General features: G+C 36.7%; 1 protein-coding gene and 1 long non-coding RNA gene across 3 annotated transcripts; one reads left to right on the plus strand and one right to left on the minus strand.

Moving 5' to 3' along the window:
- Window positions 1-3,353: 3,353 nt before the first annotated feature.
- LOC127554259 (uncharacterized) lies at window positions 3,354-24,040 on the minus strand. 2 transcript variants are annotated; one of them, XR_007951927.1, is made up of 3 exons: window positions 23,957-24,040; window positions 5,886-6,834; window positions 3,354-3,927 (listed from the first exon to the last, which is right to left on the minus strand). It is a non-coding gene; the product is annotated as an uncharacterized LOC127554259 (long non-coding RNA). The 2 variants fall into 2 exon arrangements; XR_007951926.1 differs by lacking the exon at window positions 23,957-24,040 and adding an exon at window positions 13,072-14,332.
- On the plus strand, window positions 19,690-27,838 carry LOC127554257 (calsyntenin-2-like). Its single transcript, XM_051985647.1, has 5 exons — window positions 19,690-19,923; window positions 20,983-21,128; window positions 22,770-22,890; window positions 24,802-24,986; window positions 27,571-27,838. The coding sequence occupies exons 1-5, from the start codon at window positions 19,701-19,703 to the stop codon at window positions 27,769-27,771; spliced, it is 876 nt and encodes a 291-aa protein (XP_051841607.1). The 5' UTR covers window positions 19,690-19,700; the 3' UTR covers window positions 27,772-27,838.

Genomic DNA, 27,838 nt, shown 5'->3' on the forward strand with positions numbered 1-27,838 from the left:
AGGTAGAGATTATCAAAACAAAAATGTGATAGCCCCTATCCTCAAGGAGCTTACAGTCTATCAGTAAAGACAATATAATATGTACTAGATAGATAGATCTATAGGTGGATTTTTTCCTACTAAATTTATTTTTAAATACAAATTATTTTATGAGTTATGTTGGAAGAGAAAAATCAGAATAAAAGGGAGAAACCATAGGAGATATTTAAAAAAACAAATAAACCAGCAAAAAGAAGTGAAACATAGCATGTGTTCATTTACATTCAGTCTCCTTGGTTCTTTTTCTGGATATAGATGATATTTTTTGTCCAAAGTCTATTGGGATTGCTTTAGGTAACTGAACCACTGAGCAGAACTAAGTCTTTCATAGTTGATCATCGCATAATCTTGCTGTTATTTGTGTACAAGGTCTTCCTGGTGCTGTTTGTTTTGCTCAGCATCAGCTCATGGAAATCTTTTCAGGCCTTTCTAAAATCAACTTATCAATTTTTATAGAACAATAATATTCCATTATTTTCCTATACCACAACTTGTTCAGCCATTCCCCAATTGATGGGCATCTATTCATGTTCTAATTCTTGTTTACCACAAAAAGAGTTGCTACAAACATTTTTGTCCTTTTTCCTCTAAGATTTCCTTGGGATACAGACCCAGTAATGGCACTGCTCAGTCAAAGATTACGCACAGTTTTATAGCCCTTTGGGCATAGTTCCAAACTGCTCTCCAGAATGATTAGATTATTTCACAATTCCACCAACAATGCTTAGTGTCTGAGTTTTCCCATATCCCCTCCAACATTTATCAGTAGATACTTAGGTTTATTGATAGCTATCTATATATATAGTATTATTGTATATAGTCATATATACAAATTATAATCTATATTACATAATATATAAAACACAAAGTAAATATAAACAAATTGGGATGGAGAAAATGTCCTTTGAGCTGAGCTTTGAAAGAAATTTAGGGACTCTTAAGTGTTGGAGGTTAAGAAGAAGCACATTCCCAGTACACAAATAATAATAATATTAGCTAACATTTATATGGTACTTACCATGAACCAGGTACAATGTTAAAGCACTTTACCATTGTTATCTCATTTGATCAACTCTGAGAGATTGGCTTTTGTTATTATTCCCATTTTACAGATAAGAAAATTAAGGCAAACTGTGGTTAAGTGACTTGCCCAGAGTCACATATACATGTCTGGGGCTGGGTTTGAACTCAGATCTTCCTGATTTCAGACTCAATGATCTATCTGCTGCACCACCTAGCTGTTGCTAATATAGAGAGATGAATTGTCGTGTATGAGGGACAACAAGAAGGTCAGTTTGGCTTTCCAACAGAGTTTGAAAAGGGATGAAATGAATGATAATCTGGAAGGATAATCTATATAAAAGGCTTTAAATGACAAATAAAGGGCTTTATATTTGTTCCTAAATGTCAAACAAAGTATGTGACAGAACTTTTTGAGCAAGGGAAGAATGCGAGCACTCCTGTATTTTGTAATACTGCTTTAGCAGCTGTATGGAACATGGAACTGAATACTTGAGGCAGGGAGTCAAGGCAGGAAGTTATTGAAATAATCCAGGTGTGAGTGATGAGGGCCAGAACTGGGGTGATGACTCTGTAAGTAGAGAACTGGAGACATTCAAGAAATACTATGGCAATTTAGTTGAAAAAAGTTGGCAAATGATTAGATATGTGTATTGAGGGAGCATGAAGAGCTAAGGATGAATCCAGTGTTGTAATTCAGCCATTTATAGATAATGTGGAACAGGAAATGTTGAAGCTGTGAGGTTCAAAATCAGTCTAGCCATTGGCTTTCTGAATTGTTTTAGTTGAGCTAGCTCCTTATTTCTTCATGCCTGGGATTCTTTTCCTCCTCATCTCTGCCTCCAGGCCTTGCTTCCAGTCCTTGCTAAAAAACTTCACCTTCTAGAGAAAACCTTTCCAGTTTTCCATAATAGTGACAGGGCCTTCTCTCTAATAATCACTTCCAATTTAATCTGCACATAACTTGTTGATATAGTTGTTTACATGTCAACTCCCTCATTAGACTGAGCCCTTTAAAAGCAGAGTGTGCCTTTTGCCTTTTTTGTGTGTGTATCTTGCCACTGGATCCAGTTAGCTCTGGAGGAGGAAGGCAGATTATCTTGCACAGCCCTCCCTCACTTCAATCCAACTCACTTGCATCACCTTCCTGATGTCATGGTCCTCTTTGAGAATGATGGACCAACAACAGCAGAGTACCTGAAGCACAGTAGGCACTTAATAAATATTTATTGGATGCCTGGTGGAGCATAGATCACAGGTCAAATTTTTCTTTTTTAATTTAAGATCAGTCCAACCCCATTTTGGGTTTCAGAGAAGATCACTTAGTAAATGATGTGCTAAACTGGTCACTCAACACCTCGTGATTTTGGTCCATTGAATACTGATTTGCTTCATTCTTTCCATCTATATAACTCTTAATTAGTTGATGAGAAATATTTTTGGGTTTATTTTTTCCAACTGTATAATTCTTAACTAGTCGGTGAGAAATATTTTTGGGTTGAAAACATTTATGTATAGATTCAAGTAAATTAGGTTCTAGGCACTCAGCATTACTGTGATTGGTTGTATACCCTGGAGTACAGTTGACATCTCTGGACCTCAGTTTTCTCATCTGTCAAATACAAAGTTGTGAACACCCCTATAAAATCAAATAAAAGGGTAGGATGAAGTGATCTTCTAGATCCCTTCTTCCAGCTCAGGAAATCTATAATTCCAAGTTTCAGACTCATCAGTCATTCACATGAGCCAAATGAGTAGGGTTTGCCAACATTTGGAAGATTACCATCTGATCCCAAATATCTTCCAGAGTCCACTTCTGGCATATTTCTGGAATCTTTTTGAGTCACTACAGGGATTTTTTAGAAACTATTTTCTTTTTTTCTTAACAGAATCTATGACATTCTTCTGTATCTTCTAATTTATAATATAACATCTATAATCTTAATGGAATCAAGCTCATAATCCTACTAACATATGAATCCCTTATTATTGAAGAGGAACGGGCAGATTTCTCTGAGAGGAATTCTCAGTATGGGAACTCCTTTTGTCAATCAATACCTGTTAACCAGCACACTATGACTAGAAAGAAAGGGCTTGAAGCCCTGAGAAGTTAAATGACTTGTTCATGGTCACACAATAGGATTGTTTCAGAAGCAAGACTTGACTTCAGGCTTTCCTGTCTCCAAGGCTGTCCCTCAGGGTCACCCTATTATCTCCCAACAATGAAGGAACTGCATGGAATTGTGTTTCCTGGCATTGCATCCTGCCAATAAATAGCCCAGTGCAAAGCAGGAACCAGAAGCTAATTTCTTGAGAGTCTGGCTTAGGTTTTCAGTAGGGAAAACAACAGTATGAGCGGGTCCTTTCTATGCTGCTCTTCATCTGTTGCCCACTCTCTGGTTTGTCAGAGTGACAGAAGGAAAGCAAAGGAAACCGAAGACTTTTGTAGGTACCAGTGTGCAGAGGATAGTCCTCTCAGATTGACATCTCCAGGAATGAATGAAAGGGAGCATCAGGGATGCTTGACCTCAGGCAGCAATGTAATCCATATGCATCCTGCTTGACATCCAGAAACATCTGTCCCAATCACACAGCAGTCAGAGAACTCCCTGGCAGCTCTCCACAGTCAACATAAATTTGCACATTACCTTATTGGCTGTGAGAAAAAAAAAAGTCATATTCTTGGACCAAGAAATACAGCAAGGTGGAGACTGTCACGCGCATCCCCTAAAGTCTCCCTTGCTTCAGGCTGCTTTTTTCTGTCTGCCAAGACACCACCAGCTTTGCCACGTCACCTGATGTCTGATGTTGCAATCTTAGATTTTCTTTCCTTCAATGTAGCTTGACTTTCATATTTCTGCCATGGAACTGAGAAAGCAGAATTAAAGCTGTTGCTATTTTTATCCACTGTGCATGTTTTTTCTTTTCTTCAACAAAGATACAAATGATTAATGTAAGACTCTCCATCATTTCCCACGGCTGCCTTCCAGATGCTTTGGCAGCTGAACTATTAAGTAAACTAGGGATCCACAGCCTTCTCTAGCTAATTCTCTTCTCTCATGCTAGAAGACTCGAACTAACAAGATACACTATCCATGCTACTGTGAAATTTTGGAAATCCATTCCTCTCTAGAAAATCTCTTTGTTCTTTGTGCCACCCTCATCCAAGGCTCTCCACATGAGTCCATTTTGCTCTTTGTAAGATTATCAGCTCTAGATTTTAACAGGGCAACTTTTTGTATGTCACTTATGACCCTCCCTCCTCTAGGGATTCTTCTCTAGATAAACTTCATTTACTCAGGTGCCAGGTCTGTGAAATTTATGATGATTTTCCCCTTCCCAGGATGGAGCTAAAGTTGACCTTTGCAAACATTACTTATGCCACTTGAATTAATAGTTAAAATGGGATTTCAAGGGAGCATATCCCATTGCGTCAGCTATTTCTTCCATCTGGATGATACTTGAGGCTATATCCCCCATCCCCCAGCTCTTTCTTAAGCTTTAGTTCTATATTGCTAGTTGTCTATTGGTTATTCCATGTGTTTGCCTCTTTGGGATCTCAAATTCAACACTATTTCAAATTGAAATCATCATTCCTACCCTCCCCCCACATACATACAAACACACACAAATACACACATTTTAGCTCCTGACTTTCCTATTATTGTCAGTAGTATGCCCATTATACTGATCTCCTAGGCTAGAATTACTGCTTTAGCCTTCCAATATTTCCCTTGAATTTTTAAGTCCTCTCCTTTCTGTTCCTAGAATTATCACCCTAAACCAGATGCCTATTACTTCAAATCTGGTTGACTACAACAGTCTTCTAACCAATTTCCCTGTCTCTAGTCTTCTTTCTACCTGCTCATAACCATTCTTCATAGCTCTCTTCCATATGAACTTTTCTAAAATACTATTCTCATCAGATTAGTTCTTTGATAAAATCTTTGATACTTCCCCATTGCTTCCAGGGGGGAAAAAGTCTAAACTATATTTAAGATCCACTACAACAATAACTCCAATCTACTTTTCCTATAATCTATTTCTAATTTCCCCCACACACGACCCCTTTGTTTTATCCCTAATCCATTCACCATCATTTGTAAGAGCACTGGATTTGAGAGTACCTGGATTTGAATGCCAGCTCTGTAACTTGGGGGAGGAGAAGGGAAGAAAAAGGAGAATGGGAGTGGGGGAAAGTGCATTAGGTGGTTTTTAAGATCCCTTTCTGCTCTGAATCCTATGATCCTAAAATCTTAGTATGTCTTGCCTTTTGCCCCTACTCTGGTCTTTTATTTATTCCCTTTCCTCTGCCTTCCATACCTATCTCAAACTCGTATTCTTCATGACCCAGCCAATTCTTGCCCTGTCTTTTCTTCAGTTTGCATCCAATTCCACATCCCCAGTAAACCCTTCCATTGTCACTCTCTTCCTTTTTTAAAATCTGCAGAGCTTGTTACCCAGAGCACTCATAAGGAGCATTGTGTACTGGCTTGTTTTCTACTTGTGTACATGCCATTATCTCAACTGAATTATAGGCTCCTGGAGAGCAAAGGACTCTGTCTTCTTACTATTACTCACAGCTCCTAATAAAACACTTTGATCATAATAAGAATTCAATAAATAATAAAGGGAGAATGGAAGAAAAAAGAGGAGGGAAAGAATGAAAAATATACCTATTAAATATCCAAATACTTGAAAGATTTGAAATTCAAAAAATTTGAAAATAGTAGCTGGGCAAATTGAAACAACGAATTACTTATATATCTTCAATATATTCACAACCATAATCTTTTATCTCAAAAAATTCTGATAAGTCTACTTACTCATCCACATGAAATCCTTCATGTGAAAGATGGAGTGGACTCTTTCTTTACTTGGCTCCAGTGGACATAACTAGGTGGAATGGGTGGGATATACAAAGTATTAAATAATAAGCTTAACAGCAACAAAAACTTGCTAATAATTTCCAGGCCTGTGTGAGGAAGATCTCTTTGTAAGTCCAAATCCAGCCTCTGAAACTTACTGTGTGATTCTCTTTCATTTAACAAGTATATATTCAATATCTATTTTGTGCCTAATATACTAGAGACTGTTGAGAAATGTAAACTTTAAAAAAAAAGAAAGAAAGAAATCATTATCTCTGACCTCATTCTTAGAAGTAAAGTTAAGAAAGTACATAAGATATTGCAAGATACTATGTGGTACCAACCTGATGTTGAAGTGTTGTATGAACCAAGAGGAAAGGAATAATTACTTTAACCCAGAGTTAGGCCCAAAAAAACTCACACTAGAGGTTGGGCATCTAAAGCAATGAAGAATTAGGACTGCTAGATAGTAGAGAGGTGTACAATCCTGGACAGAAAACAGACTTGAGCAAAGACTCAAAAGAAAAATAAATTACATGTGTATGTAGTGCAGAAAACAATCTGCTTAGAGTGAGAGGTCTTGGCTAAGAAGTAATGGGAAATAGGAATTGAGAGGAAAGGTTGCTATCAGACTTTTAATAATCTGGGGTTTAATATAATAGGCAATGGGGAACCATTATAAGTTCTTACACAATGGAATGATATGATGCACCCTCATGAATTTGTACTTATGGAGAATGTCACCATACATGGCACTATCCTAAGATTTGATGGGGCTTTGGTACATAAAAATCTTATGTATTATTAACTGTGGCAAAGAGAAAAAAGAGTTTGTCTTCTCTCCAATATTTTCTAACTTGTGTTACTGAAGGAGCTGTTCAGTGTCTCCAAGTCTCAGTTTCTTCAGCTGAAAAAGGGAAAAGATAAAAATAATTACTCATATTACCCATCTCACCACTTTGTGAACTTTATGAGTTATTTTTAGTAGTAGAAACACTCAGAAACTGAATAATGGGTTGATTACATTGCCTAAGCTTGGTCCAAGTGAAGAGTTAGGAAAATTCATTTCTCTACATCCTTTGCAAATAAAAAATAATATACTGTCAGATATAGCCAATGAACTGGTTTCTGATTATTTTTCCCCTTTTTAAATTCATTGCTACAAGGGAAAGAAATGGATGGGAGGAGGAGCAAGGGGATAAGGGAGCAGAATACATTCAGAAATGAAAATGATATTTAAAAATCACTAAGCAAGTTTGTTTTTTTAAAGCACATTAAAGTTGAATCAAGAATTCTGAGTTTTAAGTCTGGATCTAACAGTGAATCATTTAAACCTTGGGTATTTATACTAAGTACTGTATAAATCTTTAAGTGCTATATAAATGTGAGCTCTTGTTACAATATTACAAAGTAGAGAATATGGCAACGGGGCATAAAAGAGAGCTGGCCCTCAGCACTTGCATTTGAGTCTGGGCCTGACAGCTACAATCTGTGTGACCCTAGGAGAGTCATTTAACTTCTCAGCATTCTAAGATGATAAATGACAAAAAAGGTGCCAATCTGCATTGGTAAAGGAAATTTTCCTCATCCAGTAGTTCCCTAAGCAAACAAAATCCCAGTTTCAGTCGCTATCTCTATCCTGATGACTTCTTTAGATCTCTTGAAGTCTTGCTGCTTCACTTTTGCTATAACATTATTATTAGCAATTTTATGGCCAAGGATTGTGACAAAAATCAATAACCAACAGCAAGCTGTAGTCAGCGCTCAATTCTCTGTACAAATGGGAAGCAAATAGCACAGAGCAGTAGATATTCCAAAAACAATGAATATTGGGTTTTCAAATACATTATGATATTTTCCAGTTTTTTTCTTCACAATTGTTTGACTCAGCTGATATTTAAATTTTTCCTGCAAGAATATCAAGAAAAAGTAGTATAGTTTACCAGGTGGCAGAGAAATTCCACTGTGGTTTTTAAGCTGTGCTGGCAATAATTCAGAAAGTAGATAACACATATGCAAATAATTAATAGATTACCATATTTATGGATGTGCTATTTTGTAGATATTTAGGTTCAAGAGTTATATTGTAGACCTTTCCTCAAAGATATGTCTTTTTGAATATTGTTGGGTAGGTGTTGTGTACCTGTTATCTTTTATATTAATCATATATATTTCCTCTAGTATCACTTCAACCCTTCCCAGTCAGTTCTTGTCATGGAAGGAGAAGACATCGGGAATATAAATCAGGCTCTCCAGAAAGTGTCCTACATCAATTCCAGGCAATTCCCAACTACAGGAGTTAGGAGGCTCAAAGTGTCATCAAAAGTCCAGTAAGTTCAACTCCATCAAGCCCATTAAGTTGATCATGCTGCAAAAAGTGTACTTGCCATGGGGATTGGGAAGAGGGAAAACAATGTTCCTAAAAATAACCCCCAAACAAAACAAGCTACCATGTACTAAGCATTGAGCAAATGTTCACTTTTCCAAACCTACAGTGTTATTCACATTTTTCTATTGCAGGAGATTGTTTCAGTTTTCTAAATATCAGAAAATGCCTATGTAAATCTATTTTAAAATGCATTATTTAATTTCATTTTTGAGGAACTTTTTGTTTTACTACTTAGAATTCTCTGGTCTTCATTTTGTCAAGACCAATTCTTTGGTCTTCATTATGCCTGCTGTTATAGCAATACAGTTTTCATTCTAAGCCCAAGAGGCCAAATAGACATCCATGTATATGAGTGATCTAATTTAAGAAGCTCTGGAAAGACATCCTTATTAAAACTCCCTCCATCATTGTCTGTGCAGTTTGTTTAACCTGAAATTCTAGCATTAAAATTCTATTTCCTGGGAAGGCTACCATCTGACGCCTTATCAAGAATAAACATATTTGTTTTTATGTTGTCTCCCTCCTTAGATTGTATGCTCCTTAAGGGTAGGGGACTAACTTTTGCCTCTTTTTGTATCAGTGCTTGACATAGTCAATACCTGGCCAGTCAGCGATAACCAGAGTGATTTGAAATTAAAGTCATAGTCAAGTAGCTCCATTTGAATCTCAATGGGCTATATCAAAACCTGATTTTTCAGAATTATCTTTCAAGAAATAATAAATGAAAACTACATTAGATCAAAGAGTTAATTGTTCCAGATTTGGGTTTTATTTTGGGGGGGGTTATATTTTTTTGGGGGGGAATGATAGAATAAATGAGTAAGGAGGAAAAAAATCTATCTCCCAAACCCCAAGATATCTTGAGAGTATAAGCAACCAAAATTTATATTATTTTGGACAGAACACCCACATGTAAGATTATAACTCAACATGTGGGAAGAAGGAGAGGAAAAGGTGGGGAAGAAGGAAGAAGAGAGAAAAGAAGAGAGGGAGGGAAGGAAGGAACTAGCAGTATTTGACCATCTAGAACTAGCTGTGTTATTCCCCTGCTCAAAATCTCCCATGACTCCTCATTGCCCTAGGAAAAATCACAGATTCCTTAACTGAATTTTGAATACTTTCTTGGCACATACTACATTCCAGACTGACTAAGTTATTTAGATATTCCTAGTACATTCCCTTTCCTCACCCCCCCCCAAAAATCATTCTCCTATCTTTTTATTCATTCACACAAGCCATCTATGTGTTATCTTCTCATCTCTGCCTATTAATTTCTTTGTCATTATTCAAGGAATAGTTCAGGTGCCACATACAACTATCTCTGACCCCTTCTCCTCCAACTAAAAGTGATCCCTTCTTTCCTCAAATTTCCCTAAATCAATTTTGTATTGATATTGTTTTGCTCCCATCATACTGTACTTTTTGCCATGCTTACTTCTGTATGTATCCTATAATCTCCTCAATTTTGATTAACTCCTTGAGGAAATGGATTGTCATTCTTCATCTCCGAGTTCCTAGAACCTAGTAAAGTGTTTTGCCCATCGCAGGTATTTAATAATGTTTTTTAGTTTCATGAATTAAATAAAAAGCAAACCTTTTTATATATATGCAGAGAATTAGCTTATTGGTTCATAAATATACTTTTCCAGCTATGGCAGTTGAGAAGCTACTTGAAAATGGGACCTAGAGATAAGAACTGAAAGGAGGAAGTGAGAGACCAGGAATGAAGTGAGAAGTTCAGAAATGAGATGTGGAAGGGCAGAGAAGGAAGACTGGTGCCATGATTTTGCCAAAGGGAAATCCTATGTTCTAACAATGAAAAATAATTTCATAAATTAGTCCCAGTTCAAGGAGGAAAAGGGAATACTTCCTTTATTCATTAATGACCCCTGCCTTCCATATACCTATAGAGATCCTAAGCCCACTTTAGACAACTCTGTTTTTGAAGAATTGTAGTCAGTGGAGCAAGGCTGCCAACTAAGCTCCTCCTGATCAAAGATCAGAGTCTATCATGTAATCTCTCCAGAGGATCATAGATTTAGAAAGCACAACTAGAAATCATCTAGTACAATAAACCCATTTTATAGATGTGGAAACTGAAGTCCGGGGTGGTTAAAAATTTTCACACAGTAATAAGTAACAAATACTATTTTAATCCAGAGCCCCTTTCAAATCCAGCTGTTTTTCCACTATAATAATAAGCAATCCTTGTAACCAGGTAGTATCTCAAAATAGAGGAAGGCTTTCTGAATATTTATATAAAAGGAGTAAGGAGAGAATTTGGCTTCCCCCAATAGGCACATCCTCTTTTATCAAGGTACATTGGTCAGTAGATTTTTGCATAGTCCCACTTTCCCTTGGCATTTAGAAGTAGCAGAATGGTGATTCCCTAATCCCTCAGAGCCTTATACTTTCAACCACCAGAAGTTACAACTTTTTGACGAGCAAGGCACTCTGGCAATCGTCAGTTTTAGTTCACCTGAGAATATGGAAAGCAGCTAAGGAATAACAGAGCATGTCCTTCCCCTTGGCCAGGGGAGAATCAGGCTCAGTGTATATTTTGTCAGACAAAGGAGCATATTTCTAAATCTCCTAACTACCAGTTCTACCTAGAAACAACACTCTTGTGATACACTTAAAGGGAAATAAAACACACAGTGGATAAGGATGGGTTAGCTCTGGGGTCTCATTTAGCAAGATGGCTCTATCCAGCCTGTTAGATAACAATTTGCATACCTAATAATAATGCTCATAACAATTACCTTCTACCAAATTAACTATGCCATTGATTACTCAGTTTAACATTAATTAAATGTTTAAGAGTTACATGTTATCATATAAAAATGTTTCCATTTCTACTGGCAGGCTGATCTCTGTAAATCCCTTCTGAAAGCTTTGGTAATACATTTTCCTTTGAACTCAGTAGCTTAGAGCAGTCCTCTGCAAATAGTTGTCAAAGTTCAGTCCTTCTATAGGAAGCGTCTGTGAACCCCCACCAATCAAAACAGGATTCTGCACCATGGAAACTCAGCCTGCTGAGGCTTAATAGAAGGAATATCCAGTAAAATGAGGGTATTTCAGGATAAACAATATTTAGACAGGCATGAAGTTCTGGTGGAGTTGGGGTAGAGAGAAGACAGAGAGAACTAAGGCACAGAATGAGATTTTAGAGAGAGATGCATCAAAAGAAAAAAACTGCCCACGCTGCAGGTTAATCAAAGTTAAAATAAATGGCAATGGAGAAGGAAAAGGAGGCATTTGAATTATCCAGAGGCAATGAGGGAGAGATTCGGGTGATTTAAGTATATCTGTGAAGAGGATACGATAAAGCTAACACCATTGGGAACTGAGATGCCCCACTGAATCATAGAATATCAAAGCTAGAACTAAGGCCCAGAGTAATTGGATCCTCCAAATAATCGAAGGCTAATCCCTACACCTCCTTAAACAGAAAATACTAAAAATAACATATCCTTTGATAATTCATAGGAGTCTTTTTGCCCATCCTTTATTTCACCAAGCTAAATTATAAATACAAGTATTTGTCTTCACACTGAATGCCCTCAGACTAATAAATGTTTTGCTAATTGTGTCTGTTTAAGTTTCTCCTCCCTTTCTTAGTTTGCAAGTTGTTATTCTCATCTTCATTTCTTTTTCTAATTTGCTGTTCCAAAATTGGAGGAAAAAAGTTTTGTTTTTTATTAGAACTCTATATATGACGCATTATTCATTCTGACATGTTTCAACAGCCTGATTTCACAGTTCTTGGACCTTCCCAATACCAGAGATTTATATGTTTACTCCATAAGAATAAACCATGCCTTGGATTCTATTCAGAATTCACATTAGCTCTCAAGATTCTGAAATTCCCATCTCATAACATTTAAAATTTAAAATCATGAATTAGAATGAGAAAAGGAAAAGGGAAAGTATGTGGATAGAGACAAAAAGAGAGAACTGGAAGAGAAACAAAATAGAAGTGGGAATAAAAGGGAATCTAATTGGAACCTCCCATTTTACAGATTAGGAAACTGAATCTCAGAAAAGTTAAGCCCAAATCCATGTACATCCAACTTCTTATCCTCTACTCCCTTTACTTTACTGTTCACTGGTGGTACTTATTCTCCCAGTACCTCAAGATCCTTGATTTACTAGTCCCATTGCCCAACCTGAACAGTCATTTCAATGATGCTCTTGTTAGACTCCTACAATCTCTGATACCTGTGACCTCCCAATTTCCAACCACGGAGAAAGGCCACAGTGGGTTTTTTCGCCTACCATTACTAGACTGCCAAGAATTGCTCAAGAATATAGCAAAAGCACTATAATTTCATGCTCTAACTTTACTACCTTTACTACTACTCAACAATCCTTTAAGAATCTTTTAATTACTCAACAAATGCCCTGGAATGGACATTTCAAACTATTAGGCCTTTCCTCAATAATTTCAACTTTATAACCACTTCCACTCACTTTCAAAAGCCAGGTCCACTCTCTACCTTGCTAAACAAAGTGAAACATGAGCTCTTTCAACTTTGTTCCACTCCACATGAAAATGTATGTTTACCCATCTTCTCTCAGAGAGGAAGAATTTTCCTTCCTTTTCAGAATCATTTTCAACCTGTGCCTTGATCCCATTCCCTATTACTTCCTCTTAGACCTGGCAGTCTAAGTCATTTACTTTCTTAAGTATCTTTAGTCTCTCCTTACAGTTCAGACTTTATGTTCTAAAAATTAAATAAATTCATCAGATACCATTTCTTTTTAAGATACCATCCAATATTTCTGTTTTCAGTCTTCTCAAAAAAGTTGTCTAAACTCATTATGCTTCCACTTCTTCATCTCCCATTCATTCCTTAACAATGTGGTTTTCCACTTACCTGATTTTTTTTTTTTTTGCAGGTCACCAATGACCTCATAATTACCATATCATGTGTGTTTTCTCAGGTCTCATCCTTCTCATCTTCTCTGAATCATATCATCCTCTCTCTCATAAGAATCTTTTTCTCCCTTAGCTTCTGGGATATTACAAAAATTTTGGGGGATTTTTCTCTCTCTTCGATTACTTCTCAAATCTTTTAGTCTACCATTCAAAGCCCTCTACAATGTGTTCCAACCTATTTTTTTCTGTGCTTCTTACCTTATGTTCTGGTCAAGCTGAACTATTTATTCACCATTTTTCAAAAAAGTCATGTGCTTTCCCATTGTCAAACCTTTATATTTTGCTGCTTCCTGTTTAAAGTACTCTCTATCCTATGCCTTCCTAAATTTTATTTATTCTTGATAGACCAACTCAAAAATCACAGTTGCCATGAAACCCTCTCTGATCCCTACCGTTAAGATTCCTGTACTAGTCCAGTAGTTACCTGGAGTGGTTGTCAACAATGGATAGTGAGAGACCAACAGTAGCTGGGGGTGAGCATATATGCCTCCAGTTTGTTAACATCTCTTTTAGTCTTATAGCATGAACCATTCCTGATCTGAAAGAAAACTTGAGTTCAGATGTGACATTTACAGGCCTAGTGACCATGAATAAGTGACTTGAAGCATTTTCAATTATCCTTTCTATAAAAGGGGAATATTATAGCTGAAGTTATTATTAGACAACATTAGACTGTATCAAAGATTTTTTTTTTTTTATTTTTGTATTCTCAGAGTTTAACACACTGCTTGGACCATAGTTTGTACTTATAAACTAGAAATGTCTTATTTTTTATAAAACAGATAATTTCTTTCAAGTGCTATATAAATGCCAGATATTATTATTCCTCCCCCAAGCAGAATAGGTCATACTATCTACACTTACTAGATTGTAAGCTTCTTGAGTGCAAATCCCTTGGTTATAATTTCATTTCTGATATTCTTCATCCCCTATATGGTCCTAATAGAATTTGTACTATTATTTTCACAAGGTTGTTATGAGGGAGATATTTACTCAACATTAAAATCCTGGAGAAATGTAAGGTCTTCATTCTTGTATCCCACAGCACCCAGAACATTAGGTTCAATGTATAGTTATTCAACTGAATTACGTGAAGGCCTAAGGACTTCTGCTATGAGTAAAGGGAGTATAGGCTTTGGCTATTTTTGCTCTTTTTACTTCCTTCCTAAGCTCTCAGTTCTGTGTTTTTAGAATTTGAAAACTGCCAGATTAGTGATCTTTATCTATGAAGTGTCCCTGCGTCACATATTATCTTAAACTTCTGACCATCTAATCCAAGTTAGCACTTGAATGCAGACTATCGTGTTGGGCAATATGGGCTTACAGCTTGTTCCTTCATCTAGACAGGAAGCCCTAGTGGGCAGAAGCATGATTTGTAGGTTTTTTGAAATGTTCACATCACTCACCACACATGGTAGGGCCCCAAATAGGTGTTTAGTAAATATGACCTTCAAGGTCAAGCTAAGGAGCCAGTTCCTCCACTTTCCTTCATCTCCTCAATAATGCACCTACTTTGTGAAAAGCGCCATGCTAGATGTACAATGGATAGAGCATTAGGACTGGAGTTAAAAAAGGTCTGAGTTCAAATCTAGCTATAAACATTTGCTATTTGGACAAGTCACTTAATTTCTGCTTCAGTTGCCTCAAATGAAAAATAGGGATAACAATGGCTCCTACCCTTTGTGAGGATCAAATATTTGTAAAAAAGCATTTAGCACAGTATCCAAAAACATAGTATATTTTTAATATTTATTCTCTTCCCTTATACTATCCTACTAGCTTGCATGATTCTGTGAGCACTTAACTACTGTCTGCCTCAGTTTCTTCAACTATAAAATGGGAATAAATGATAGGATCTGTCTCCCAAGGTTGTCATAAAGATCAAATGAGATATTTTTTAAAGCTTTTGGAACAGTTCCCGGCACACAGTAGGCACTTAATCAATACAGATTTCCTTCTTTCCTTCTCTCTCTCTCCAACCCACTCTATTTAATCATATCTTATCATCTTAGTAGAGAGTACATTCCCCAAGGGCAGAAACTGTTGTTTTTCATCTGTCTGTCTCCAGCACCAAAAGTGCCCCCACTTATATTAAGTGGAATCTTAATACATGTCAAGTTGAATTGAATTGGTAAATTGCCAGCCATACCATTCACTGAAGGAGCCCTGTGTTTTTTCCAGATGTTTTGGAGAAGATGTCTGCATTAGCGTTCCAGATGTGGATGCCTATGTGATGGTGCTGCAAGCCATAGAGCCCAGGATCACCATTAGTGGAACAGACCACCTTGTGAGGCCAGCTGCCCAGTTTGAAAGTGCCAAAGGAGTGACACTCTTTCCCAATGTCAAGATTGTGAGCACCCTTGCCAAAGCAGAGCACCAGAAGACTCCAAAGAGGAAGACCAAGGTTAGTTTAGGGTGCTTTTGTTACCTTCCTGACAGCATCAGAGGCTGTATTTTAAGGTGTAAACATTTTTTCAACATGTATGTAGTAAAATAAAGGTCTCACTCAGCAAGATTACTCTAAGCTATTGGGAAATTTTCAACACTCATATTTCCAACAGTTTCATTATCGGTAGGGTTGTTCAGTGAAAGCCGAATAAAGTATTTTGAATTATTCAGCGAGGGACCAATATTAGCAACACCGAAGGCTAAAGTATATGCCTGTAGGAAAAATTCTTCTTTTTTTTCCTCCCTCTACAGTGGTGCAAGTTTATAGGAGAAAAAAACATCAATTTGAGAACTGTCCTCAACTATGTTTCTCAAGGAGAATAACTTTCAAGTCTCTATACATCCTTCAGGAAAGTGGTTGCTAATGATCTGCAGGTTTGGGTGGACTCGATTCCCTGAAGGGTTGCTTCTATAATAATCCTAATTACCAGTTGCCTTAAACTATCCCTGCTCCCTGAAGGCTGAAGAATATTGCAATCCGAGCCCTCCTTGAACACTCAGTAGCTCATAAAAATAAATTGTGTTTTACCTGTCTCGGATTGTGCAGTTTCGGAGTTCTGTGCCGATGTTCATTATGCTGTATGATCTTTTCTTCTCTCCTATGGTCATTTGTGGTTAACGTCAATAAGAACAAAAAAGGAGCTTTGACCTCAGCTATTGGAAGCTATAATAGATACCTTCTAGATGTGGTTTGCATGTCAGCCTAAAGCTCTAGCACCAGCTAATGGGCACAGCAGGAAGGGGCAATTAGTGATTTCCAGAATTATCCTATTATTTACAGATCCAATAAGCCAGTTAATTGTCTAGTTAAAAAGATGGGACCTTAAAATCATAGATTTGGAACTAGAATTCAAACTTCTCAATTACAGATGAAGAAACTGAAGCCCTAGAAAGGTAAAGTGATCAGCTAAAGATCACAAGGAGATTCATATCAGAGCCAGGATTAGAATTCATCCTTTAAAAACTCAAAAGGCAGTGCTCTTTTCTCAACGCCAATCCACCTTCATTATAAGTTATGAACAATGACAAATGGATTTATACCTACCCTTCACAAGTTAGTAGTGTCAAGTCAGTGATAACCTGTAAGTCAGAACACCTGGATCCTAGTCCTGGTTTTATTTAATTGAGTCAAACACTTCAATGGGCCTCAGTTTGCTCATCAGTCAAATAAAGGAGTTGGACAAAGCAATCCCATCAAGTCCCTTCCTACCCTAAGAGAGTATGATTATCTCATTGTTAGAAAATTGATTTCTCAACAGTGGCACAGTTGATAAAAGTATTGGACTTGGAGTCAGGAAGGTTAACTTCAAATACCACCTCAGACACGTACTTAGCTATGTGACCCTGAGCAAGAAACCCAATGTCAGTTTTTTTTATCTGTAAAATGGAGGTAATTACAAGATTTCATAGGGCTGTTAAGAGAATCAAATGGGTTAACATAAATAAAGGCCTTTGCAAACCTTAAAAGTATTACATGTCTTTGTCATTATTATTATTATTATTATATCTAGAGATAAACTGCCTTCCCAAAGAGATATAATCTTCATGGCCCCATAAATGGATTTGTTAAAATTGAACTTTCCTGGGGATTGGGAGGAAGGGGATGAGAAGAAGGAATGCAAAGATTCAAGAGGTATTTTAAAGATCTACTAACCAACACTAATACCCACTATCACCAACAAGACTGGGAAAATAATTATTAAGCCAGTCTTCCTTGGTCTGTTACTAGCAGGCACCATGCTAACTTGCCATTCAAAGCCCCCAGAGAATTATTCTGAGTTAGTCTTTTGGGGCTCTGGGGAAATTAAGGTTACTCTGGGAAAGTAGGTTCATGTTGTCAACCTATAGCTCTCTAATTAGTGCAGGACTCAAGAACATCCCCCTATCCTTTGCCTAATTGCCAGGTTCTTCCCTGGACCATCATTCAAAAGGAAAGAGAGTTAGAAAAACCCTATGCAGAGAGGCTTTCAAGATCAATTTTCAATTACGTTTGTTGTTCATACTTCCACATATGCTCTTGAATGCCTTTGATATGGGGTGAAGTTTTTTTTTTTTTCCCATCAGAACTGCTGCCCTCTGGCTGGCATTTTTCAAGGTTTAATAGGTTCTTAAAACTATCCAACCATTTCCTTGAAAAATTGAGAGTCATAAAATAAGCCAGGGAGCAGGCAAAAGAGGAGAAGACTTGTGGAGAGCTATGCTACATTATGCCCTAAAGCCAGGATAGGGTTCTGTACAATTCTGCTCTCAGCTTGCCATGTTAATATGTTGGTATTAATGTATTACTTCTTCCAAGTAACATATTGGCAGTTTATTGTGGATTTTCAAAAGCAATAGATCAACAAAAAGCAGTAATGCTACTGCTAGAATTCAGGATTTAAGGGAGATATTTTTGGCCAGAATAGAGACTTGGGGTCTGAGAGGAGAAGCAACTTAGTATCATGAGATCTTAAGGATCTCAGATGCCATTTACCCCACTCTATTTCCCTTTACAAATGGAGAAATGAAAGCCTGGAGACCTTCAGTGACTAGCCCTCTTAATTCCATCATATTAGGAATTCTTAGCCTGGAGCATGTGAATCTTTGTAAAAAAAAAATTTTTTTTAATTGTATTTCAGTATAACTGATTTTCTTTGTAACTCTTATGTATTGTATTTATGCATTTTTTAAAAATTATTTGGAAGGGAATATAAACTTCACCAAACTGCCAAAAGTGAAATACAAAAAGGGTTAAGAATCCCTGATCTGGATAATAACAGCCCTATATACAGAGCTGCAGCACAGCGATTGTGTCAGAGGCCAACAAGGATGGCAATGATAGATCACATTTATGAAGTACTTTCAGGACTTACAATTGTCAAGTCCTATTGTTTCTACCATCTTCACATCTTTGTAATGGGCTTGGTGCAGGCCTTCTGTCCTGAACTACGTAATAGCCTGCTCATGGATCTCCCCACCATGCTTCCTCTACTCCAATCTGCCAAGTTGGTCTTCTTAGAGCACAGGCCCACATCACCTCCCTATAGTCTATAAATTCCATTGGTTCCCTAATTTTTCAGGATCAAATATAAAATCATCTGATTTTTACAGTCCTTCATCACTTGGTCCCTTTCTATCTCTCCATTCTTCCTATACCTTACTCCCTTGCATCTGCTCTGCAGTGTAATGATACTTCCTGGTTTTCCTTTTACCCAACACCATCTCCTGTCTCCTAGGAGATCTCTCCCCCATCACCAGTGCTTCCAGACTTCTTTCAGGTCTCAGCTGAAGTCCCATTTTCACAAACAGCCTTTCCTAGACCTCCTTAACTTTCGTTCTTTCCCTTAGAGATTCCCCACACACATACATACCTTTTTCCCTGTATTTATGTGTATGTATATAATATAGATACATATATCTATGTGTATATATATGTACTGTATATATGTAAGTATATGTATGTGTGTCTTGTTTCTTAATATATATACACTCACATACTTACATACACTCACCCACATATACATCCATACACATATATTTTTAATTTTACTGCTTTCCCTTGGAGACTCCCCTCCCAACATTTATCCTGTATGTATGTGGAGATAGCACAGAAACATCTGTATGTGTGTGTCTCGTTTCTTACAAAGTTGTTTGTATCCATTCATTTTTTGAACTCCTTTTAGAAGTGACTTTGGGAGAGGGAGGGAAGCAAGAGAGAGAGAAGGAAAAGGATTGTTTATTGGATTTTCGTGTTTTTTTTTTTCTCTTTGTAACCCTAGCTTGCCCATAATAGGCGCTTAATAAATTGTAATTGACTGAATGACTGCACTTTTATCACTGTAACTTTATGATAGAGACAATCCAACTATCATTGCCCCCACTTTATAAGTAAGTAAACTGAGGTTCAGAGAGGTAGAAGAATGTGATAAAGTTCACATGACTAGTAAGCCTTAAAACAAAAACTCTCATAGTAAGAACCTTGGGCCTCTGGCTCTTGCGCGCTTTCCACTATTACATGGTTGTTCTCCAAGCTAGATCTTTGTCTTCTGCTTTTTCCCCTCCCACAGCTCCAAAGCATGTGCTCTTAGAGGAGATGCTACACAACTTGGACTTCTGTGACATTTTGGTGGTGGGGGAAGAACTTGAACCCAGGCAGGAGTGCTTAGAACTAGACTATGATGAGCTGCGGGAAAGACATCTGGATGCCACAAATTCCACATCAGGCTATTCTATCTATGGTAAGGGAATTAACAGTACTTCCGTTTCCTGAATCCCCTTAATAAGCTGGTTAGAGGTCAAAGAGAAGATATCTCGGGTAATTATATTACCATGACCATTGTCCAATTGGAAAGAGTGGGAAGATATGTTTTCTGACTCATGATTTTGACTACTTGACCTTAATGACCACTCATACCAGCAGGAATCACCAGAACAGTGCTTCCTCTTAAGTGAGTTTCAAACCCCAAGTAAGTGGTAGAACAGAAACTCTGACTCTGAGCCTCCAATTCTAAAGGGTTCATGCTAAAAATTCTTTAAAACAGTAAATAATTGCCTAATATATTACAAATATATTTTCTCTCTCTGACAATAAGAATATGCATGTTCAAAGTATTATATATTTGCTATCATAATTACTGAAAGCATTTACTGAATAAATCTAAAAGAATACTGTGAATTTAACATGAATCATGTGGAAATATGTTTTATATGATTGCACAGGTATAATCTATATCAGATTGCCTGCCTTTTGAGGAAAGGGGAGAGAAAGGGAAAGGAGGAGGAGAGAAAAATATGAAACTCAAAATCTTTCAAAAATGAATGTTGAAAATAGTTTTTACATGAAATTGGAATTAAAATACTATTAAGAAGTTTTGGGGGAAAGAATATTGTGAGCATTATATTAAATCACTCTTAGTATTCACAATGCTTTTTTTTTCATTGAAAGGAGTTTGTAGAACAAAAAAAAAAATAGGAACCAATGGTCTAAATAATTTAAATATATGGTATTTTCTTTCAGCTTTAGAAATTATTAACAATGAGTCAATCTACCCTACCCAGAATCCCCACCAGATATAAATGATCATAATTTAATTTGGTTGGATCTTTGAAACCTGATTCTTTTCAAGAAATAATTTATTTCACTAGTAAAACTTAATTTGATGTTCATTCCTCCCCTTATCCTCTCCATCAACAGAATTACCTCTCTTGGCAAATATAAAGAACTGTACACATAAATCACAAGTTGGTCTTGGGGAACTCTCCTAAGAATGACTAGTATTATGACTTTCCTGATCTAGGTGTGGGCACAATGACCAGCTATGAACAGGTTCTTCGCCAAGTCCGGTATCGCAACTGGCACCCAGGCAGCTTGGATGATCGAAAGTTCCAGATCAAGTGCTCAGAGCTCAATGGACGCTATACTAGTAATGAATTTAACTTAGAGGTGAGTCTACTATTGTTTTATCTCACAAACATGTATTCATGGCCCTGGTGGGATCCTACAAGGAAACTGCTCACCCCTTTTTTCCTTCCTTGTGGTCCTCTTAAGAAAAAAGAGATGCAATTATTGAAAAAAAAATAGTTCTAAAAGTTCTCATTCACTCAATTGCAAAAATCTAGATCAAGTCAGAGATAAAAAAGACACGAGATCTAAATGAACCTCTTTAGTCTCTCTTCTTGGTCACCTACCCATTACTTTCACAAATTGGAGTGATAATTGCTCCCAGAACCACGAAATCACTTAAAAGTTAGTTTTTTTCCTTCATTAAATCAAGAGCAAACTCAAATCTGCATAAATGGTGAACAGAGAGAAGTGAAGAGAAATAAAGAAGAGAGAATACCCTTTCTCCTTCATAGAGTTAGCAAAGCAGTATGTCCACTACTGTAGGATACTCCAAAGAAAGAAGGTTATTGAGATATTAAGATCAAGGAAGTTTAACAAACTGATACTTGCCAAAATAGCCCAAGACAAGAAATAGAGTATAATTCAAGACTTTGGAATACACTTCATTCTTTGTTCATTTGCCTGTGTGCTTGACCTCATCTTGGTTCTGTTTGTCCTTTTAATTCCACCACCACTTCCCAAAATTTCTTTTTAAAAATTCAAAACCTTTTATTTTTATGCTAGTCATTTTCCATTAACTTGCTTTTCTTATAAGAGAGAATTTTAAGCCAAACCAAGATGCAACAGCAACCATGTATGATAATTTATATCATATTTCACTGTCCCCTAACTTTCTACTGAGATAAGTTGATTTCATCTTCACATCAATTTTGTTTAGTCATACTATATAAATGGTTAATGGCCAACCACTTCATTTCTAGTTTCCAAGTACTGATTAAACACTGATTAAGATTCAAGGAAGGCAACTATCTCACTGCTAGATATATTCCCCAAATAGATCAAAGACAAAATAGAATAGTCCTAAATACACAAAAAAATGTTACTAGTAAAACATTTTTGTAGTAGCAATAAATGAAAACTAAAGTAGCTACTTGTCAATTGGGGTAAATAAATTGTGGTAAGTGAATCTAATGGAATATTATTGCACCACAAGGAATAATAAATATGGAGAATCCAAAGAACCTTGGTAGACTTATGTGAATTGATGCAAAGAGAAACAAGTAGAATTAGGAAAATAAAAACTCAATACACAAGGAAAGAATAACAATAGCAAAAAATATTGAATTGAACTATAATTATAATGATCACTCTCATTTCCAAAGAAAGATAATAAAATTATCTCCCTCTTCTTCCTTATTTGTAATATTGAAAGATTATGAACTTGGCAAAATACTATATATTCAGTTGGCATGCTGTTTAGTTTTCCTGAACATTTTCCCCCACAAGTTTCTCTTTTATTCTTTGCTAGGGAAGAGGGGAGACCTATATTTAAAAATATAGTGAGATTAAAAACAACATATCTATCAACTAAAATTTAAATTTTTGGAAATTCAAGGGATGACAGTTCACCTTTGTGAACTGCCTGATTCCAAGATCCTACATGCAAAGGAGGCCACAGCAATTAGCCTGCATACCAGCTAAAGGTACAGGTGCAACCAGTTTCTTTCTTTATATTTCCAGGTGAATGTTCTACATGAGATCAACCCAGACTCACAACACATCAACCATATGATTGTGCAGCCTCAATTCTTACAGTCCATCCATCACTCAGAGCCCGAAATAAGTAGCATACGTAATTCAGGTAAGACTAGTGGGTCCTGTACATCTTATCTTAGTATCAATGTCTCCCCAACAAATATGTCTTCTCCTCCCTTCAACCAAATTTACAATCACTCACACTTCCCAGAGTCACCCTTCAGGACAAGAAGTTCCTCTACCAATAAAGATGTCAATCATCCACTGATTTAGGAATTCCTAAGGTCTTTAGGTACATAAAGCTTGAGTGACTTTAACCAGAAATGCACAACTAGGAAGTATCCAAGTGACATTATATGTGTGTGTATGTGTATATATACATATATTTCTGATTTTATCTGTATATATACATACATATACATTATGAGAATGTAAATACATACAACCAGATCTTGATTCCAAAGCCAGATTTCTACTATGTTGAAAAGTCTCTCTTATATATTGTGTTACATCATATTATACAATGTTTCAAATAATAACTTGTGTCAGCAAATCAATATATTAGAAGGATCCTGGTGATGGAAGACCAAAAGAATGGGGTTTTAATCTTTATTCTGACACTAACTCTCAATATGTGACTTCAAGAAAATTAATGAGTCTTTCTCAGTTTCTCCTTATTATTAGAAGATCAGGGTTAAAAATCTCCATCTTTGTAGCTAGGTGACTTTAATTGAGTAAGTCACACTTTTGAGCTCAGTTTCCATTTAAAATATTTCTTTCAGTATCTGGGAGGATAACATTGTATTACCTGAAAAGTACCTTATAAAAGTGAGGTATTTTCTCATCTTTAAAAATAAGAATACTAATAATTCATGCCTATATAAATAGAACCACAGTGCCAGTGTTGTAGTGGAAATATATCTAATAGCAGAAAAGGGAAAAAAGCTAGGTGGTCCAATGAATTGAATACCAGCCCTGGGGAGTTCAAATTGGAACTCAGACATTTACTAGCTCTGTGACCCTGGCAAGACACTTAACCCCAATTGCCAGATAGGTAGGTAGATAGGTAAGTAGATGAAAAGATTAGATAGATAGACAGACAGACAGACAGACAGATAGAAAGAAATAGATAAATAAATGAATAAATGAAATCAAGTCAAATTGGAAAAGACCTGGATTTGAATATCCTTTCTGCAACTAAGATCTTGAATAAGTACTTTTCCTTCTTTGGATCTCTATTTCCTCCTTTGCAAAATGAGAAATTAAACTACATGCTCCCCAAGGTCCTTCCAGAGCTAAAGCCTTTGAACATCATCATCACCACCATCATCATCTTCATCATAGAAGAGCATTTATTAAGCGTCTGCCCTGTGCCAAGCACTGTGCTAGGCCCCTATGTGTACAAAGAGAAAAATTTAAGTCCCTGCCCTCAAGCAGTTGACATTTTACTGGGTATGTATAATATACATATAATTATGTTGATTTAAGAAAGAATAGAATTTTAAGAAGTTTGTCCCTGAACAAGGATAAGAAAATGGGAAACCATAAAAATACAGTATCCTGCTATCTCAGCCACAGGGTCCAAGATAAAGGCCTAGCCAAGCTTGCTATGCTCCCTATGCCTCATCTATAAAGGGGGAATGTTGGGCATAATGGGGAAAGCACTTGAGTTAGAACCCTAGGACATGAGTTTGAATGCTGACATTGGTATTTAATACCTGGGTGACTATGGACAATTTGCCTCCTTTTCCTGAACATACATTTTCTTCATCTAAAAAATAATAAGGTTAGCTTAGTTGGGTCTCTAAAGTTCCTCCTAGTTCTAATGCCTAGTTCAAATTAGTAACTTTCACAGAGAATATTAAATAAAATAATATGTGATAAAAATCATTTTGGAAAGTATAAAGGATGGTATAAACATTAGATAACCATGCAGAACAATTATCTTTGGAATTACCTATGATGTCATGAGTAGAAATGCATTCGCATTTATTTTTGTCTCTTTTCCTCTTTTCAGTCATTCCCAGCATTGCTACGGTGGTCATAATTGTGTGTGTTGGAATGCTGGTGTTTGTCGTAGCCATGGGTGTCTATCGAATCCGAGTAGCACACCAGCACTGCATACAAGAGAGTGAATCAGCCAAAGAGAGTGAAATGGATTGGGATGACTCTGCACTTACCATCACTGTCAATCCCATGGAGGTAAACCCAAACCCCTTACCTGGAAAGTCCTTCTTGGGATCTCCCTTCCCCTTTCTTCCCAGTCTTTCAAAAACCTAACTTATCTAAGGGTCAAATCAAGCCCTGCTTCTTCCCTCAACTCTTTTGACACTTTCAATCTGAACCAGAGGCTTTAGCACCCAATTAATTAGAAACCATCTTATGCATTGGATTATTTACCACTCATTTCTTTTACATTAATCTTGTTACCCAGTGAAATGATACACATATGGAGGGCTAGAGCCCTATTTTTTTACTTTTGTTAACAGAGTTGGGAACATAGTGGGTGCTCAATGTTGCTTGCTAAGTGTTCCATTATATGAAATAGAGCCTTGCTCCTAAGATTTGAGAGCTATGCAGGATAGAGTATATTCTGATATGCAGTTTGACATGTCATCTATGATATTAGGAAAGCCCTCTATAGAATTTTTTGGCAGGGGTATGGAGGGGTATTGTGGGGGAAAAGTCTACCTCTGTTACTTACTACCCCATATAATCTTAAGCAACTTCTCTGGACATCAGTTTCTTCATCTATAAAATGAGACAGTTGGATTACATGAACTTGAAGATCTATCCCTCTAAATCTGTGATTCTCTGTCTAAAACTTTTTGAAAGTTCCTAAATTTACTGAACTTTTGATACCTACCTAACCATACACTACATCCCCACCTTTACTGTGAAATCTCCAGTCACACATCATCAATTCCTATGTCTTTCTTGATTTGTGAAAATGAACATACCCACAGGAAATAAACCTTGTCAACTTAAAACAAAAGTTTTATCCAAGCAAGTTTTAATTATATCAGCCAGAGTTAAATTGGTTGCTAGCTCATGGAAGAAATTGCTGTACCACCTCTTGAAAGAACCTACTAACTAATAATAGCATCTCCTACCTTCATTTTAATGATTATATTATACTAAGAGATTCAGCCCAGACAGAAAGAACTCTCTTCAGACAATATAAATAGGCCTATACTTGAGAGAAGAGGGGCCAGGGTAGATGGTCAGGAAACTAGGAAGTCAGCAAAGAGATGGTAAAAAGGGAGAGTTGTGGGGCAATAGAGAAAAGAAATGTTGGGACCTGCCTCCTATCTGTCAGCCACGTTAAACTGTTAGCTAGGCAATGTAAAAGTCAGCATCAGTATTAAGTATATGTAATGTGTCCAGTTCTGTGTAATTATAAACTAAGTAAAGTAAAAAGTAAAAGAAAGCATGATCTTGCCAGCTCCATTTCTTCCTCCCTACTCCCAAGGAAATTAATCCAATAGATGGAGAGACTAAAACAAGTGAAACATTTAAAAGAATACAAGACCTTACAGAATACAATATGCAGTAGAGATTTAAATGCTATAGTAGTTAGGGAAGAGAAAGGTCATTTTGGGAAGTAGTGAAGGAAGGTTTCTTAAAGAAAATGTTCTTTGAACTTAACCTTGAGGGATGGGTAAGATTTAGAAAGCAGAAAGGATATTCCATATAGAAGGAACACAACCCATTTTGGAGCATGCGCCACTTTTAAACTCTCCAAACCAGAGGTAATAGTTAAATTGTTGGGGACCTGAAATTGAAGTGAATTAGATTTGGGGACTAGAAGCAGATGAAGCAATGATTGCAATAGGAGGAAAGGCATGGAAATGAGTGTACAATAAGAAAGACTGGACCTTTGTCATTCTTGTTCCCTGGATACATAAAATAGGAAGGATTATGCATGTGTCTGTCCAAAAGTAATATTTCTTTCTAATATTACATATTAACAAATGACATCATATTCTAATGAACTTGAATATTATCCCCAGATAGAAAGAAGGTAAAAAATTATCAACTATTTATCTCAACTTTTCTGAGGGTTAAATAATAAATGAGAGGCACTACGGTATAGTAATAAGAATGCTGATCTTCCTATCTCTGATACATCACCACTATATTTCAACTTCTCATTGGCACAGGCTAATTCATTAAGATTATAAATTACACAATTGATGATCTGAACTCATAGAAAAAGTTTCCACATGTACAAGGAATGAGAATGGGCTAAAAAAAAAAGTTTCATCACAACTCCAATATTCTGCAATACTTCTGTACATAAGACATTTATTACAGCATTTATTAAATGCTCTTGAAATGTTGAAAAATAATAGCAGACATCTCTTTGCAATAATTATGGCTATATTAATGGCCCTGTTGTTAGACTGACTCATTGAATGATTGTGATGACCTTTGTAGGACTGACACAGAATTTCTTTTCCCAATGTTTCAAGGACATTTCTTTAACTAGAATCAATATCAGAAAGCCACTGAATTTCCCTGCTATTTTACATAGAATATGGCCTATGCCCTTTCACCAGTTATCATCCATTTAGCAGTAATGATGAACATATCTCAAAGCAGGGATATTTAGCATTAAGAGCAAAGAGTTTCAGAAGATTCATTTATATAAGCCATGAGTGTTGCAGCAAAAGATCCTTTAATAACATCAAGAAAAAAATTTTAATTTTATTGAGTGCTCTGAATTCAGGCTCCTAAGGAAGGGGGTTTTCTCAATGTGCTTTTTCCCTACATTGACATCTAGAAATACGAAGAACCCGGACATGTGGAAGAGGAGAGTGAGGAAGACGAGGATGAAGAAGAGGAAGTAGAAGAAGAGGACAGCTCCAGTGATGACTCAGATGATAGTGAAGAAGAGGAAGAAGAGATTGGCAAGGGCAGAGGTGGGCAAAATGGCCCCAGGCAAGCCCAGCTGGAATGGGATGATTCAACACTCCCTTACTAGAAAATCCTGTGGTCCCAGGTATATCCCTTTTGTAAACACCAATACAATGTATTCCTGAGTCCAGTTA

Source organism: Antechinus flavipes, chromosome 3 (assembly GCF_016432865.1).
Source record: "Antechinus flavipes isolate AdamAnt ecotype Samford, QLD, Australia chromosome 3, AdamAnt_v2, whole genome shotgun sequence".
NCBI classification, from domain to species: Eukaryota; Metazoa; Chordata; class Mammalia; order Dasyuromorphia; family Dasyuridae; genus Antechinus; species Antechinus flavipes.

What these genes read in the sequence shown, in the direction of transcription:
- LOC127554257 (XM_051985647.1), top strand. Translation starts at nt 19,701, where the DNA reads ATGGTTGTTCTCCAAGCTAGATCTTTGTCTTCTGCTTTTTCCCCTCCC. An exon ending in ATCAGGCTATTCTATCTATG is followed by an intron (nt 19,924 to 20,982) that starts GTAAGGGAATTA and finishes TTCCTGATCTAG; the next exon opens with GTGTGGGCACAATGACCAGC. An exon ending in GTAATGAATTTAACTTAGAG is followed by an intron (nt 21,129 to 22,769) that starts GTGAGTCTACTA and finishes TTATATTTCCAG; the next exon opens with GTGAATGTTCTACATGAGAT.